The sequence below is a fragment of the Stenella coeruleoalba genome, assembly GCF_951394435.1.
Source record: "Stenella coeruleoalba genome assembly, chromosome: 1".
Classification (NCBI taxonomy): domain Eukaryota; kingdom Metazoa; phylum Chordata; class Mammalia; order Artiodactyla; family Delphinidae; genus Stenella; species Stenella coeruleoalba.
This window is the reverse complement of record NC_137169.1, coordinates 35,214,061-35,230,968: the sequence shown is the minus strand read 5'-3', so window position 1 is coordinate 35,230,968 and position 16,908 is coordinate 35,214,061. Positions and strand designations below refer to the sequence as shown.

Here is a 16,908-nt window from a genome sequence, read left to right as displayed (position 1 = left end):
GGCAGGATTCAGGCAGAGGAACTCTAAGGGGTCTGTGTGCCACCTGATGTGAAGAATTCCCAGGCTCCACCAAGTGAGCAGGGAGGAGCAGTCTCCTTCTGGAAGGGCCCAGGGACCTGAGATGGCATGGGCACCTCAGGGAGGTGACCGGACCTTCTGGATCCCTGGGCTGGTCAGTGGCAGTGAGTGTTTAGGGAGGGCAGCTCCTGCTACCAGGTCCCCAAGACACATTCACACAACGACTGGCATCCCCCAGTGTCCAGTCTTGCCCGGGTGCCCAGAGGGCTGGTCAGTCCTGCTGCAAGTGGGCAATCCTACAGAGCCATAATTCGAGGACATTCAGTGGTCCACCCGTCAGAGGAGGCGGGTCCAGAGGGTGAAGCAGGCTGTGTTGATGACGGACTCCAGGTGGTGGTAAGTAGAGACCAGCTGGGCAGGGGGGCTCTCGCTGTCCTGGGGCTGTACCGGGAAGGGCTCTCGGAAAACCACTGTCAGAGACTGTGGGGAACACGGGGCGGGGGTGGTGAGAGGAGGGCAGGCTGAGCCCAGGGAGCAGGGCTCCCCAGCCTCAGCAGGCTCTGGGACGGAGCATTTGGGGTACAGCCTCCTACTAGGCTGACACAAAGCCCCTCACCGCCCCCTCCCGTTCTCACCGTCTTTCCCAAGTGGGAATCCAGAAACACTAGCACGAAACAGTCAGTGAACTTCTGATTCAGCACAACCTGCAGCAAAAGACAAAATGAGATGCGGAGTGAGGCACAGACCCTCCATGAAGGCATCCTGAAAGTGGGACCAGTCTGAGGAAGGCCCGCTTCCATCACCACACCTGACCCCACCTACACTGTACGGTCACCCAGGACCTCCTTCAAGCCCAACCTCAGTCCTCGTCCTCACTGGCCCCCGGTTACCCTGTCCAGCCTCACCAGGATGAGCGAGTGGTACTTGACTGGAAGGCCCTGCATAAGCTCACACACTGAAGCCCATCAGCAAAGGAGGGTTCTCTCCCCTTGACGTGAGCCCTCCTTTCCTCCTGGGTTTCGTGTCTCTGGCCTCCCTGATGCCTGTCCCTGGCGCTCAGCTTTGTGATCTCTCCCTGGGCAGTTTCTTCTATGCCCAGCTTCAGTCACCACCTGTTTGTATAAATGCTGCCTAGATCTCTCTCCTGAGCTCCAATCCCCGATGCCCATATACCTTCTAGACTGTGGTCCTCGAAGGTCCTCCTGGGCCTCAGATTCAATTCTTCACCCTTCCCCCAAACCCACTCCTGCTTCGGCGTTCCCGCCACCCACAGAAGCATCCCCAGCTGCTCACACCCACCTGCACCACCGCAGCCTTACCCTAACTAACCTCGGCTTCTCTGGGTGATGCTCTGTCACACCTTGAAACTAGTCTTCCCCACAAGCACTATGTCGCAGGACCCCTTACCACAGACCAAGCACCTTTTCTTTTGAAATCTTCTCTTGAATGTCTCCTCTCCTGATCGCTGCTCTCGTTGGGGCCATCCTTTAGGCTCTCAATCCCCAGGCTTGTGCCCACTGCCGTAGCTCTCTCTACCTGTCCTTCCCAGCAACCTGTCAACCTCTACTGTGCGTACCAATCACCTGCGGATCTGGCTGAAAGGCAGGTTCTGAGCCAGCAGGTCTGGGGTGGGGTCTGAGAGTCTGCACTTCGGTCAGCTCCCAGGTGGTGCTGACGCTGCTGGTGTGAGGACCACACTTTGGTAAAAAGGCCTGAAAGCCCAGGAGGTCCTTTCTGGGACTGGAACCTCCAAGAGCAACCACTCACAAGGTTCCAGAGCTTGGCCCCAGGATTGCTAGCCAACGTCTGTGCTTTTTGTGAGCCCTGAGGGCACAGCTCTAGGTTATTCTCAGTGAATCACATGCTGTGGCTTTGGTGCTTGAAGGGTTTTACATCCATCTACCGGTGTGGTCACTCCATCTCAGCCTCCCTGTTTAGTCAGACTGGGGTTCTTCGAGGGAGACCCTGTCATCTCTCTGATGAGGATTTCTGCTGTGTCTCCCCGTTCAGAGGAAGGTCAAAGAGACTTACCAGGTACTGAGTTCCCAAGTCTGGGCTCTGGAAATGGCGACAGCTCTGGGGAAAGCGGCTTAGGAGAACCTTGATCAGGCTCTGGTACCAGGAGACCGTCATAGACAGGAAGCAGTCCTAGGGGAAGGTCCACAGGCATGGATCTGCTGTTCCCAGAACCACCTCTGAGACCCTTGCAACCTCTACCCTGGCTGCCAGTGGAATTCCTAGCGTCCATCCCAGCCCCTTCTGGAACCCACAGCTGCTTACCAGCTGGGGGTCGATGTCCCCAATGGATTTGGCATGGACTGCTTCTAGGAGCTCCTCCAGCTCGGCCAGGGCCAGGCGCCCCCCTAGTCGCAGCCGATCAGGTCCTGGTGGTTCCAGCAAGAAGAGGCGCTTCCAAAGGGTGTCCCGACGGCAGTGCCCTCCAGCCAGCCTTACCAGCTGAGCCAGCCGTGCCCGTGCCACACCCACCTCTGCAGCCAGTGGGGGGAAGAGGGGAGCCGGTCCAGGGGCCAGACCATCCCCTGAGGCCTCCCCAGGGCTACCGGCTGAGCTCCCAGGAGCCTCTGGCTCAGGGGGCAGTCTGGGCGGCTTCCGGAACCGGCGCAGGTCAGCAGTGAGTCTGGGGAAGAGCTCTCGTTGGCTGGTGAGCACCACGAAGAACTGCAGCCTAGGGTGGGGAGGGGCAGGAGTGTGACGGTCACAGCAGGAGAGACACAGGGCAAGAGCAGGGAGCGGCTGGGCAATGGGCAAGTTCAAGGCAGGGGATCTGCTGACCGCAGAACGTGCCGCTCGGCCTCTCCTTGCTCCTCAAAGGGTGCGGCACAGTGACAAACAAGCAGAGACACGTCGAAGTCGTCCTGGTGACGAAGTCCCTCAGAGTCCAGGTAGGAGCCAGAGCTGTGCGGTGGGGGTTGGGGAGACGTCAAGCCCGAGGTTCTGATGAAGCCAACCCCACCCCTTCTGCCCAAGAAAACGCGGGTCCCCCACTGCAAGGATGGCCCCAACTCCGGCTCCAGGCATCCCCTCTCGCCTTACCTGTGCCACGCCGACACCAGGGCGTACTCGTTATGTTCCGGGCCTCCTGGCCGGGCCATCCGCAGTGGCTTCATGTGGTAGGAGCTGGCATGGTCGGCCACATAGTTGTACAGCTGGTGGGCAGCAATGAGTGGAGTGGGGAGCTCCAGGGTCCCTGAGGGACGAGTTACAGGAGACACTGAGCCTGGGACAGACACAGTGATCTGGTGGGGCCGGAGGATGGGAATCCCTGAGGCTCTGATGGGCAGGCAGGCCGATTCTTTCTGGGGACCTCCTGAGGGACATGGGATGGGACAGAAGTGGCTCAGGACACACAGGGGGCAGGGTACACACGACACAAGATCTAAACTTTGCTTGCTATGGAAATTAAACCAAACTTGCTATGAAAACAGACTGGGAAGAACTTAAGACAGAGACATGGGGACAGGGTCCAGGTGACATGAGGCGACTTGACCATATAGGACAGGAGAGGCAGAGACAAGGTCTGGTCCCCGGAAGTGGTCCCCCTGGCCCTGGCTTGAGACGTGGCCTGTTCTTTTTTGGGTTCACTGGCTTGCCCCTGGGCACCGACCTTGGTAAATGTGATTGCGGCCGAAGTGGGGCCCATCAGGGTGGTGGGCCAGGAAGTGTCGCAGGAAGGTGGTGAGGTGGTAGCCATGCCGCAGCACCAGGTGGGCGCCCAGCACGTGCTGGTGCACGAGGCGCAGGTGGAAGTCGTAGCTAAACGAGTGCACATGCATCAGGTCCCGCACCTTGTCACACTCCTCCGTGAACAGCATGGACAGCTGGGTAGCAGGGGGGGGACCTGGTCAGGAAACAGTGGCAGGCTGCCCGCCCATCTCACTTCCCTCCTCTTGCCTGGGAAACCGCAGCTCAAGATCCACCCCGTCGCCGTGGGCCCCTCTGCCAGAAACGCTTCTGTGAGAAGCCCTCCTCATTACATTATACAGTGTTGTAACTCTGTTTACATGAACTGACCGTTTTGAGACATGAACCTTTTTTACTCTGTATCCCAGTCTCCACTCAAGTCTGGCACAGATTCACTCATGTAACAAATACTTGTCGAGTGCCTCCCACGTGCCTACCTGGTACTGTTCTAGTTGCTGGGGATACAAACCCCTACCCTCAAGGAGCTTACAGTCTAGTAGTGGGGAGATAAGACAATAAACATTAGGCAGAGTAAGTGAGTAAATAGCACGTTAGTAGATGGTTATGGAAAATCAAGCAGTGAATAAAGCAGGTGTGGTTTTAAACAGGGTGGTCAGGGTAGGCCAGGTGTGTAATTACTCACTATTAGAAAGGTTTTCCTGGTCGCTTCCCATCCCTCCGGCTTTATCTTCTCATCAAATTACTTGCTCTTGCGAAGCATACCACATATTTTCTCTACCCTCTTGTACCTGCCATTCTCTTTGCCTGAATGCTGCTCCCCCTGGTCCCCAAAGCTGGCTAACTCCCACTCATTTGTAAAGCCTCATCTGGGACATCCTGCCAAGGCTAGTCCAGGGCTGGCCTCCTCTAATTCATCTGTGAATGAATGAATGAACGAACGAACCACTGATGGAGGAAGAAAGGAGGGCAGAGACACAGAGCTGGTGCTTCTCTTGGTGTACATCAGCATTACTGGGAGTGTGTTAACAGTTGGATAGGTGATGCTAGAATGGCAGAATCTACCTGACCGTGGCCTTGGGGGCACAGGGCATAAAAATGAACAGGAAAGGAAATCAGTGACTGTAGAAGCAGCAGTTGCCTAGGAGTCAGAGTAGCTGCGTGACCTTGGGTAAGTCACAACCTCTCTGCTTCAGTTTCCTCATCTACCATGGAGAGAAAGGAAAGGTCCTCATAAATTTAGAGCTGCGTGATAAACTGCAGTAACCAAGGATACGCCTCAGAGTCAGAGACCCAGCTTGCAACCCTACTACTGCCAGCAACTAGCTGTGTGCCCTGGGGCACATCACTTAACCTCCGTGAACCTCAGTTTCCTTATCTGTACAGTAAGAGTAAAATTCTCCTCTTCCCTTAGCATGTATACTAAGCAGTTAATAAATAAATAATAGCTATAATAAAGCAACTTAGAAATCTAAGTAAGGTTAGAGATTAGATATGTGGGTGCAGAGAGAGCCAAACTGGATGGAGATCAGGGGGCAGGGCAGCCAGGACTTCAGGAAGCTCAAGAGAATGATGGGGTGGGTCCTTCCCGCCCATACTACAGCAAAGTGTGAAAGAGTACCTGCCTGTCCAATCTCCTTCTGTGCCCTGGCCCAGGTAGGTTCCTGCACTAAAGTCACCAAGCTTTCCTGGATCTCACTATCCTGTGATGACTAGACCAGGCATCCACACCCAAGTCAAAGGCAACCACCTGTGGGCTGGATCTGAGCTGTCCAGATACGGGAAGAGTTTGTGCCATCTGTACTGCAGGGCGACGGACTGCACCCAGTCAGACCCTGATCTCTCAGAAACTCAACTCGAGGCACAAGGAAGGCAGAAGCCAAACAACGAAGGGGCCGAACTCACTCAAGGCTGGAGGGCTTCGGGTCTCTGACCACACTCAGTCGCGACTCATTCTTGCTGAGCCCTCTTGAGTGCTCAGAACCTCATGGGGTGCAGAAGCCCTGCCTTCAGGCCGTCAGACAGGGACAGAAATAACAACTGAGTGTGGGGGGCTGTGCTGTGTGGGTGTGGACTCTAGTCCACATTCTAAGTGTTAGTGACTATATGGACAGAGCCAGGTTGTCCCCAGCCCTAGACGAGGCCAGGACTGCCCATGGCGCTGACCCACCCATGTGTCAGATTACCCGCTCTGCTCAAATGTCCTCACTGTCTACCCATGTATGGTCAGTGCCAGAATGACCACAGGGCCGGACCAGCCACTGTGCTGCACTGCCTTCTGCCCCCAGTGCCATGGCTGAATACAGGCCTGCACCACCACAGAGTAAGACTGGTGCCTGAGGCAGGCAGAGCACTGGAATGGCCCAGACGCCTGCAGCACCAGACGGTCACTGGGGCTGCACTGACTACGTCTGAGACCTCACGGCCCTCCGTCTCCACCACATACCTGGGAGTTGACAGCTTGCCCCATGGGGATTCGGGAACATTCCAGGGCAAACTGTTTGACACAGAAGTAACAGCCCTGGAGAGAGGACGAAGATGAGGTCAGGAGGGCGAGAGACAGGTGGGCCTGGCTCTCCCCATGTAGAGCTCCTTCTGCTCACCTGGAAGGCCAGCTCCATGAGGATGATGCCCCCGGGCAGTGCCCGCTGCAGGTGGTACGTGGTGACGGGAGAGCCAGTGCTCTGCAGAAAGGAAAAAGACGGGTTCAGGGGCAAGGGCAGGGGGCTCACCAGCCTCGGACCATTGGGGAAAAAGTCCCCTGGGTCAGTGACTTTAATGGTGTCAGGCTGGGATCAATGACCTCAGTCATCACCCAGAGCCCCCCGCTTTAGGCCTTGGGCAAATAATTCAGGCTCAGTGATGCTGGTGTCTGAGGCATCACTGATTTCACTCTTGGGGAAGGAACACGACGACGTGTTACCTTGGGGCTCCCTTCAGTCTTGGCTTTCGGGCAGGAGAAGGAGCCCCGACCTTCTGTTCCAAGGATAGCCATGGCCCGCAGCCGGCTGGTGCTGCAGAAAAGGAAGAGAGGCACAAGGGGGTGAGGCAGGCCAGTGGGGTGAAGGGTTACGGCTATCAGACCCAGAACCCATTTCACGTGGAATCGTTCTGCAGGAGAGGAGACAGGCCCAGAGAAGGGAAGAACCTGCCTGGGGTCCCACGGTGGGTAAGTGGCAAGGCTAGGCCAGGAGTCCAGGGCTCGATAGTGGGGCGGGGCTCTCTCCACAGCAGCTGCTGCTCTAAGGGGGAGGCGGAGACCAGGCCCCTCTCTTCCAGTGAGAGGGTGAGGGTAGAGCCGCAGAGGCTGCTGTGATTGGGGGGAGACACCTATGAGCAGATGGATACCTGCTTACTGTGGACAGCAAGGGAGGGGAGAGTGTGATGTCTGTCTAAGATTTCATGGGGAAAGCGCAAGCAGATGCTTGATGCCCTGGTTAGGGACGTTCCCCTGGGAGGGAAAAGGCGTTCTCTTTTGACCCGGGAAGGGCATTTTCAGTGTTCCACAGGCCTGCTGTTCTTCATTTCTCAACTCAGAGGCAAAGGGAAAAGAGAAATACTGTGAATGAGGACAAAGTAGAAAGGGCCAATGGGACGCACCCATACTCAGGAGCTATAAACCACTGGAACTCCTGCTGGGGGTTCAAAGCCTCTGGCAAGAAATGTCCCACTTAATCCTCAAGGAAATAGGGACCAGACCTAACTAGTGATTGGTGATGGTTAGAGACTGGAGAGGAAGGAAGGCCTGACTTTAAATTCTCCTCTAGAAACATATTTTTAATCCTAGTATCTTTGGTTTTAAAAGGGAATTCTGATTTCTGGGAAGAACATAACTGAATGGGAAGGATGCGAACTCCAGAGAAATCCCTACAGCTGGGAACTGGCTGTGGAGGGCAATGAGCAGAGAGCTCCTCCTGGGGTCTGTCACTGAGAAATGAGAGGGGTGCTGAATGACGCAGCGTCCCAGAGGTGCAGGCCTGTCCTCTCTTCCTAAGGCCTGGAAATGAGAGGGAGGCCTGGGAGGTAGAGAGCTGGTTACAAAAATGCTTAGGAGTTGGAATTGGCTTTCTGGGCCAAGCGGGCGTCTTGAGTAAGGAAGTACAATTTATATTTACTAGTCTGAAAAAGTATCAAACTGAAAGCAGAGAGGAGGGAGAAAACAAACTCACACATCTGGATACATGAAAGCGACAGCATAACACGAACAGACATTTTCCCATTGCAGCCGCTGGGAAGGAGCTGGGAACATAGAATCTGGAGGCTCAGACGCTGAGAGGGGCATAGGGCACGGGCCATAGAAATGGGAATTTGAGACTTGACACAGGATGGGAAAGGTGGTTGCAGAGTTTTCACTGCGTTCTGGGGAGATGGAAGGTGTTGCCAGAGGAGCTGTCTACTACCTCCCATGACTCAGACCTCTCACTACTGGCCAGTGAGTGAACATGACCAAGAACAGGCCAGAGGACAGTGATGCGAGTAGGCCCATTGCAGGGGTCCTTGGTGAGAAAAAAACAAAACAAAAAACAAACCATGGTGAGAAAAGAACTTCCTGGGCCAGGAACTATGTAAATCTCTGGAGAGGTCAGGAGGTGATCAGGACAACAATCATTAAGACCCAGGTCCAAGAGCTTGTACAGGACTGGTGTGTGTGGATGGACACCAGCGTGAAAGCACAGAAGACACACATGGGCAAGCAGCTCTGTGAAAATGTACCCAGTTTGTGTACGAACGTGGCCATGAGTTCCACGAGATGTGTGAGGCTTACGGAATGTGCTTGAGGGCTGCAGGTAGGTGTCCCAGATCCTCATGTGTGTGTGCGGGCCTGATGAAATGGATGTACGCAAGGCCCAAATTACCCAAATAGGACCCAAGAGGAAGGGTGTGTGGGGCCTCACCTGCTGTGGAGGAGGAGAGGAGGGTGGGGAGACGAGACGCGCTCACCTGCGGGCGGGCGAGGGGGGCCGCAGCGGCACCAGCACAAAGCCCATGCTCTGCAGATACTGCACGTACTGCTGCAGGAAAGCCAAGCTCAGCTCCTTCAGCCAAGGCTCCTCCCGAGCGCCCGCTGGAGGCCCATCCGAGGAGTCGCAGCTGGCGGAGGCCTCTCGGCTCCCAGACCCTGACTCAGGGCGGTGGCGCCGCTGTGGGAGTGGAGGTTAAGAAAGGCTCTACCCACCGTCAACCGCCCTAGCAGGGGTGGAGGAATGGAGGTCCCCGCTGGGTAAAGGGAGGTCCCACAGGAGAAATCCAGAGTCTGGAGCCTCACCTGCCCCTCCGGGGGCCCAGAGGTCTCTGGGGGCCCATGCAGCCAGGCTGCGGGGTCGAAGAGCAGGGCCGTCGCACAGTAATGCACCAGGCGGGACGACTGTTTCAGGGTCTCCAGCTCCCCGGCCTGGGGAAATGGGCAGTGAGCACCGGGGCGGTGGCCAGGGCAGGGCCATGGGACGCTCCCAGAGGACGCGGGTTGGCCACTCACACTGATGGGCATGCTGGCTGGGGCGGAGCGCTGCTGCCACGTTACAAACAGGTTCTCCATCTTCATCTGGCGCTCCAGTTCTGGGGGTTGGAGGCATCAGTAGCGGCCCCCAGGAGCGGCCACCCCTGGCCCTGCCAGACTCCACAGATTGCCCTGCCCGCTTCCCGGCTCAGCGCCCTCACCTCTGCGCTCTGCCATCTTGATCTCCAGGAACTGTTGTCCATGGTAGGTGACCGGATCGGGCGGTCTGGGCACAGGGCCGAGGGAGGAGCTGGGGCGGGCGGCCGTGATATCCCTCAGGGCCTCATCGAAGGGGAATGTGTCCAGGGGAAGGGGGCCCCCACCCCGAGAGGACCCACTCAGCCGTCCCTGCTCGCGGCTCAGAGGGGGGCTTGCACTCCGGATGAGGGTCTCTGCTTCCATGGTCGGCAGCAGGAATGGGTTTGGCTCCTAAGAGAGACGGAGCCTCACAATGGGTCCATGGCCTTTGCCCTCAGACCTCCTCTCCCACCGCCCCCGTGGCCTCCTCTCTCAGACTCTCCCTCCCCGCTGCCCCTGCCCTCAGCCTGTCCCCTCTCGTGTCCCCGAACTGCTACTTCCTTTAGCTGGCCACTCAGGGAGGAGGGAACCTGAGCAGCAGGCACCTTTTCGTCGCGCACTGGGAAGTCCAACTGGCCGTAGTGGTGGAAGAGCCCAAGCTTCTGGCTGAGGAGGCAGAAGATGAGATGGGCGCGTGCGTTCTGCCACTGCACGAGGCGAACCAGTGCTCGGCCCAGGGCCGCCCCCAGGTCTGGGGCCCAGTTGTAGGTCAGCAGCTGCAGCTGGAAGTCAGGGCTCAGCGTCAGCGGGATCATGGAGCCCCTCCTCCCAGCCAGCCCCTGGCCCCACGTCTACCTTCTTGTCCATGACCTCCAGCAGCAAGAACCTCTGCCGGGGAGCACTTCGCCCCAAGCTCCCGTCGCCTCCCGGCTCGAAGCGCTGTACGGCTTTGGCAGCTACGGGATCAGGGAGGGGCAAAATGAGGGTCTGGGGGCCGATCCCCCTCGATCCCACCCTGCGTGCCACGGGGTCAGCAGCTCCAGGGTCAGTCACTCCGAGCCCACCCTCCTCCGGGCCGTGGCCTCACCCTGCTGGGTGGGTCTCCTCCACTGCGAGAAGTTCCTTCCCAGAAGCAGCAGATGCCGCTCAGCAGCCGGGCGGGGAGTTGGGCCCAGCTGTCCAAGGGAACAAGGACTGAAGACCTCTGGCTCAGAAGCCCTAGTGGGAGGGACGGACAGAAAGCAGACCATCCATGGCCCCATTCCCTGGTTATCTCCTCCTGGGCCAGGCCCCCACCTCTCCTACCTCAGCTTCCGTGAGACCCCAAACTCACAAATGCTGCTCAAAGATGCGGACACTGGTGTCTCCAGCCATTGAGGTGACCAGAGTGGTGAACTCAGACAGGACAGATGGGAGCAGGAACCGGGACACCATGTGAGTGGAGCTCCTGGACACCGAGGCACATCCTGGATCCAGGACACAGAAGTCACGGTGGGACTATGGCATGGGGACCAGGGCAGGAGCTTAAGGGTGGGAGGGGGGCTGGGGTCTCACCCATCTGAACCATGAACTCCATCCAGCGCTGAGCGACAAGAGCAAACACAGGCTGCAGGGTGCCTGCCTCACCCTCCTCCAGCTGTGTGGTCCTGCGTCTGAAGACACAGCAGGAGTAACAGCCTTGCACCCACATACAAGACGGCGGTGTTTACATGCACCCAACATCCCCTGTGACCACACACACACACCTTTGTCTCTGGGCTCCAGACTCTGGGCCTGCTGCCCGCTCAGTCCCACCGGGAGTCCGAACACTCTCTGTTTTGTGACGCCTCCGGCCCCGAGTGTCTTCTGGCCGATCCAGGACAATGTCATCAGTTGTTTTCGGGGAACCCAAGTCCCCACATTCTGTTTTACTCTGGCAACAATGCAGTGAATGAGGAGGGGCTAAAGGGAAGGGGAACGGGGTGGAGGATGGAGGCATCATGGACGGTAACAAGAGCCTGGAGGATTTGGAGGCCCGGGTTTAGGCCCTGGAGGCTGGCCAAGCAGCCTTGGACAGGCTACTCAACTTTCTGGAGCCTCAGCTACCTCACTGGTGGAAGGCCTGCTGCAATCGTGCAGGCTGTGAGGATCCGACAGGAAAAGTGGAAGTGAAAGCACTTAACAAGCTGAGGCACTCTCTGTATCAGTGAGAACTTGCCACGCTCTGCACACTCCTATACAAGGCACAGAGCAGTTTTACACAACAGGAGATCTGGGGCGGGGCCTGTAGGGGCGTGTAGGGGTGACAGGAGGCAGACAAGAAGGCAGATGTCAACTTCACCACCTCCCTTTCTCCCATTACCAGCATATCCCAGAAGCTACGTCGGCCAGCTTTGCTTGGGGGTGTCACAGGCTCGCCAGGGCGAGGGCCAGGGCCAGGGCCGGGGCCAGGGGGAAAGATGCTAGCTCGGCCTGCAGGGCTCTTGGTTTCCAATGACCCGCTCTTGAGACTTCCTGTGGGCACCAGACATTACAGACTCCTGTCACTGACCATCAATCCCCATTTCAGACAATCTAGCCCCAAGACTGGTAAGAGAGTGATGTGCCACTCACTCTGCCTGTTCCTGAATGGCAGTGTATGCAACTGAAGGTGCGTGGCTGTGTGTGTTTGTGTGAAGGGAGTTCCTGACCATATATTCCCCCTCTGAGTGAGTGACCAGCATGCATACATTTCTACCAAGGCGTATCACCTTGCTGATGCAGGGAAGGTGATGGACAACTGTGAACGTGTATTTCAGATGGGGCCTCTGCGAGTCTCCCCAGACTCTCACGTTTGCACCTAGACCTGTGAGGTTCTCCAGACCCTGCATACCTGGGGACGTGTCCTCTGTACATAGTGAAGCTGGCAGCAGCCGGAGCTCCATGATGGCATCAGCCAGGGCCTGGCGAGCTGCTGCTCGGAGCTTCTCCTCCAGCTGCACAATACTGATGTTCCCCTTTTCCCACACATCCAGTCGAAGCCGTGGGGCCCCGTTCGGAGCTGGAGGAGAGAATGGGGGCCACTTGAGTGTGTCCCTGGTTTCTACAGCATTAAATGAACACCCCCTCCTCTGACCAAGCTTCCCTACCTGAAGAGTTATCCAGCACGACTGGGCAGCGAGTGACTTGAGTCAGCTGCTCAAATTCCTCCTCGTGCAGTGGGTCTGGGGGCCCCGGAGAAGAGGGGGGGCATGATGCCAGTGAGATGGGGGCTCCCTCCTTATCCACAAAAGCTAGAGTGATGCAGGCGACCCCTAGGTAGAAATCCACAGGAAAGCTCAGGTCTGGGACTTCCAGGCCCTGCCCCACCCCACCAAACCCCCCTCAGCTGCAAGGCTGGGAAAGGCCCTCAGCTGCGAGACAGGAACAGGCTTTCCCATGCCTGGTGGTGCCACGGGCCCAGGCCCTGCACTGTACCTTTGCCCCCAGTGCCTTGTCCTCCAGGCTTGTTGTACAAGTAGATGTCCAAGTCGGGGAGGCCACCCTGTGGTGGGAGTGGATGCTGGGGAGAGAACGGCCACCGAACACTAAGACCAGGCAAATGGACAAATGCCATCAGGGAACGGGTACCCACAAGGGGAAGTGGGGGACAGCTACACGTAGAAGCACAGGAAGACACAGGTAGGTAATAAAGGCCAGGGAAAGGGGGCCTGGGTGTACACAGGTCCATGGGCAAAGGTACATTGGCAGGGGCATCTGTAGCAAACAGTTACACAGCAAGGGTGTGTGGTGGGTGGAGGGCCTGGTGCAAGCGGGTGGGGAGAGGTGCGTGCAGTCTCACCTGGAAGTGGTTCCGGCTGTTGCTGTCTGTGTACTTGGGCGAGTGCAGGAAGATGAGCAGATTCTGCCGCAGGTACCAGGCCAGGGCAGGAAGCCAGGGCCTGCAGGAGGGCGGCAGCGCCAGATGCAGCACCTCCGAGGGCAGACTTCCTGGGGGCTGGATGAACTGCAGAGAGAGGGAAGGAAGAGGAGTCAGAGATGAAGGAAGAGGTTCCCACGGAGCCCGTCCCTGCGGCTGGCTGCGTGGGAGGAGCCATGCAGGGAGCCTGGGAGGGAGCTGACCTCCACATCAGCCGGCGTCAGCTTGCAGTTCCGAACGAGCATGACTGTGATGACGTCCAGGGTGGCCTCATCCAGGCGCCGACGCAGAACCCGCACCAGCTCATCTGTGATCTCGGGACCTGGACACAGCCACAGTGGCAAGGTGGGGACACGGGCGGCGGATCCAGCTACCCCCATCCCAGCCCTTAACCCCAGACTCAAACAGACTCCCATGCACCAGAGGCAGCCAACACCAGGTTCTGGTTCTGCCAAGCTACTCGTACGTGACCGTGGACAAGTGAGTCTAACCTCTCAAAGCCTCGGTGCCCCCCTCAATACAATGGGGATAATAATAGCAACTACCTCATATGTCGCAGTCTTAGCCCAAGACTAGTGCACACTTTTGAGCCATAAATAAATTAAATGAGCCAGTTGCCTACTGGATGCCTCGGGCTCATCGTATCCCAAACCGAACCCATCATCTTCATCCCAAACCTGCCCCAGTACCCGGCCAGTGGTACCACCATCTATCCACACAGTCACCCAGGACAGACACCTGGGTGTCAACTTTTACAGCTCCTCTTCCCTAAGCTGCATTTCAGTCAGCGACAGGTCCTACCCCTAAACACCCCAGGAGCCTGTCCTTTCCCACCCAGCTCCTGCTCGAGAGGAGCCCAGAGCACAGCATGAGCTGGCATAAGAAGAAGAGAAGTCCCAGAGGACTTTGGAACCACATCTGGTCACTCCCCTACCCCTCCTCATGGCCCTCACCTGCCTGCCCTACGCCATGCACCAGCAGCTGGATATGTCTGTCCACTTGGCCCACAGGACGAGCAGCATCTGAACCTCGGCTGGAGGCCATGTCCAGGGGGGAACGAGGACCCTGCAGGGAAACTCTGGTCAGGGCCCGGCTCCAGGGAGCAAAGTATGAGGGAGCACAGGGGCGTCAGGGAGTGGGGGGATACATGCCGAGGCTTCCTCAGAGTAGATGGGCTCCTGGCTTCGGGACAGAGCTAGGGACGGGGGCAGGGCATCGCCGTCCCATGGCCGCTCACTGCAGGACGTCTCCAGGAGCCTGGGAAAGAGTGGCAAGGGCTTTGGACATACCTCCTCCTGCGCCAACCTTAACCCATGCTGTAGCCCATCTTCTCAGGGCCCACATACCGCAGATAGTACACAGCCTTCGTTGCTCGCTCCTGATAAACAAACATATTCTTCCGGTTCACCACGGAGAAGGCATTGAGCACAGAGCGCAGGGCCTGGATGGCTGTGAGAGGAACATGGGTTTAGGAAACTCCCTTCTCCAGATCCCCCCCCTCACAACCTCGACTCCCCTGAACTCTACCTGCCCTCTCAGGTCAATCACATACCCCGAGAGACCCCCATGCTGGGCCCCATTTTGAGGCGTGAGTGGACTCGAATCACGGTTCCCCACACAACGTCACAGGAGAAATGGCCAGGGACAAACTGCATGGTGGCTGCTAGGTACCCTCGGGGTCCACAGCTCTCATCAGCAGTGTAATCTGGGGGAAGGGAGACAATGGATCAGAAATGGGACACAGCCCTCTGCCCTGAGACTTCTCACCTGTGAACCGGCCTACCTGTCCTACTCCTCGGGCCTATTACTCTGCAGGGGGGATAGATGGTGATTCTGGGTAATAAGATAGGACCATGCTTTTAGGAAGATAAGTCACAGCACAAAGGTTTTCAGAACTATGTCAGGGAGATGTGGAGAAGGAGCTAAGAAAAGGTGTCAGGCAAGGCAAAGCATGAGAAAATCCTGCAGATAATGCCAAGACACTCTGAGCCTGTCACAACATATACATATACGTATACACACACATATACATATACACACATATACACATACGGGGTACACAACATACACCCCCTTGTGTACTCATTGGGAGTTGCAACAATAACCCCATTAAAACAAAAAGGGCATGACTGCTTACACACACGTGCAGCAAAGTGGGGGGAAACTACGTCCTGTGCTTTGGAGGACAGCTATCCCAGAGAACCCAAAGGGTAGTGTGGCTCTACGCAAGAGCCCATGGCCATAGCCCATGGCCTCAATCCACCCTTTTTAGGTTTCCAGGTCGATGAGGAACCTTCCGGTAGGTCAAGGTGGCAATTTGGTTTCCCAGAGAAGCTGCTGTCAGATGTGAGCAGCATGCAGGATACCTGGGAGGCTGCAGAGTCTGGAATGGAATGCTGGTTGCTAAGGGTTTCAGCAAAACCATACGGAGAGACTAAAATGAGGAAGGGCTGGGTCTGGATTCTGACTGATCTAACATCCTGGGCTGCTGGGAGCCATTGTGAAGTAAAAGTGCTTGGCTGTCACAGCTCATACTCAATTTGCAGAAGATGCTTCAAAACCCTGGGAAGTCCATCAATTATGGGGATTCTGCTTTGATACGGAATACGTCCCAGGATGAGCTGAGAGATGTACTCTCCCGGAGCTGTTAGGAACGCTCGTCCACAGACTTGCTGAGAATGTTAAAGATAAGGAGTGATCTGACTTTTATAACAGAGAGACAATGGCAAAGGAATGGCATGATCCGGCTCTCCTCTGTGAGCTGGGGTGAGAGGTCATGAGGAGTAAGAGAAGGGAGCAGAATTGCAGAGACTTCAATTACCATCTTGACTAGATTATCACGTTTCCTAACCACGACCAGAAATCTCAGAAACCCCGAAGGGTTCTGTGCCTGGCTGCCTGCCTAGAGGGACAGCCAATCAGAAGGCAAATCCTTCTACCGGCCCTCAGGCTCCACCCCTCTGTTTTTCTCCCCTGTGAGCTGGCCCACTTGTCCACGATGCCCCTGCCCCCTTCTTCGGCCCTGTCTATTACCCTGCAGGGGAAAGACGGTCATTTTGGAAAACAAGGCAGGACCAGAGAGAGGCGTGCATTTAGGAAGACAGGTCACAGCAGAGGCCTCTTCCGTGTACCTTCTCTCCTGTATTTCTCCCCCTCTGCTGGCTCTTTCCCGTGGAACATAAGGGTGCTCAAGTCTCTACCTTATTTTAAACTCCTGCCTTGCCTCCCACCTTCCTTTAGTTTCTGCTGGATCTACTTTGTCTCCTCCTTCACTGCCAGGCTACCTGAAAGACCAATTAGTCCCAGCTCCTCTTCCCGAACATCCTTTCATGTTTCCATTTCCTCTGGTTTCTACTCCCGTCTCTCCATTGAAAGCATTTTCACTAAAGTCACTGATGAACTCACAACAGCCAAACCTGGTGATCCCTTTCTGTCCTCTCCTCCTTGCCCTCCCTGTATCACCTGGCACTGATGGCCAGTTAATGGTGACTCTACCCGCAGCTTCTCAACAGAGTCTTCGATAAAGGCAAGGGCAGCAGCATCCCCTGGGGAGGGAGGCTCCTGGGTGGGACCCACCATCACTGGGCAGGACTCACCATCACTGGGCAGTGGTACCCGCTGACGGGAGTGGAAGGGCGTCTCGCTGCGCCATAGATCTTCTTCACTCTCAGCCACCAGAAGAGAGTTACACACGTGACTGTCATGAAGGTCCTGAAGCAGCAGCCGCTGGGAGAAGGAGCAAGGTCTCAGGGAGCTGAAATATTCCCCCATACAATGGTGGGGGTGGTGAGGGGTGATCAAAGGCTGGAGAGAACGCCCATTACCACTGGGGGTAAGA

At 56.7% G+C, this 16,908-nt stretch overlaps 1 protein-coding gene across 4 annotated transcripts in view; it reads right to left on the bottom strand.

Moving 5' to 3' along the window:
• Positions 1 to 327: 327 nt before the first annotated feature.
• Positions 328 to 16,908, bottom strand: part of SZT2 (SZT2 subunit of KICSTOR complex) — a 50,450-nt gene continuing 33,869 nt past the window's right edge. For 2 of the 4 annotated variants that reach the window (XM_079917491.1, XM_079917492.1), the window contains exons 42-72: positions 16,667 to 16,796; positions 14,623 to 14,775; positions 14,417 to 14,519; positions 14,222 to 14,327; positions 14,024 to 14,135; positions 13,274 to 13,392; positions 12,993 to 13,157; positions 12,629 to 12,713; positions 12,301 to 12,465; positions 12,045 to 12,212; positions 11,535 to 11,686; positions 10,939 to 11,105; positions 10,748 to 10,845; positions 10,527 to 10,659; positions 10,281 to 10,411; positions 10,049 to 10,149; positions 9,799 to 9,975; positions 9,337 to 9,604; positions 9,155 to 9,234; positions 8,945 to 9,070; positions 8,620 to 8,819; positions 6,602 to 6,692; positions 6,282 to 6,362; positions 6,125 to 6,199; positions 3,644 to 3,857; positions 3,073 to 3,226; positions 2,812 to 2,934; positions 2,299 to 2,704; positions 2,050 to 2,166; positions 654 to 722; positions 328 to 498 (exon numbers count right to left, since the gene is read on the bottom strand). In XM_079917491.1, the coding sequence (XP_079773617.1) occupies positions 355 to 498; positions 654 to 722; positions 2,050 to 2,166; positions 2,299 to 2,704; positions 2,812 to 2,934; positions 3,073 to 3,226; positions 3,644 to 3,857; positions 6,125 to 6,199; positions 6,282 to 6,362; positions 6,602 to 6,692; positions 8,620 to 8,819; positions 8,945 to 9,070; positions 9,155 to 9,234; positions 9,337 to 9,604; positions 9,799 to 9,975; positions 10,049 to 10,149; positions 10,281 to 10,411; positions 10,527 to 10,659; positions 10,748 to 10,845; positions 10,939 to 11,105; positions 11,535 to 11,686; positions 12,045 to 12,212; positions 12,301 to 12,465; positions 12,629 to 12,713; positions 12,993 to 13,157; positions 13,274 to 13,392; positions 14,024 to 14,135; positions 14,222 to 14,327; positions 14,417 to 14,519; positions 14,623 to 14,775; positions 16,667 to 16,796 (4,413 nt within the window). In that variant the 3' untranslated portion in view covers positions 328 to 354. Of the gene's footprint in view, positions 499 to 653; positions 723 to 2,049; positions 2,167 to 2,298; positions 2,705 to 2,811; positions 2,935 to 3,072; positions 3,257 to 3,643; positions 3,858 to 6,124; positions 6,200 to 6,281; positions 6,363 to 6,601; positions 6,693 to 8,619; positions 8,820 to 8,944; positions 9,071 to 9,154; positions 9,235 to 9,336; positions 9,605 to 9,798; positions 9,976 to 10,048; positions 10,150 to 10,280; positions 10,412 to 10,526; positions 10,660 to 10,747; positions 10,846 to 10,938; positions 11,106 to 11,534; positions 11,687 to 12,044; positions 12,213 to 12,300; positions 12,466 to 12,628; positions 12,714 to 12,992; positions 13,158 to 13,273; positions 13,393 to 14,023; positions 14,136 to 14,221; positions 14,328 to 14,416; positions 14,520 to 14,622; positions 14,776 to 16,666; positions 16,797 to 16,908 lie in introns of those variants that run through there. The other 2 variants (XM_079917490.1, XR_013827678.1) reach the window with 2 other exon arrangements.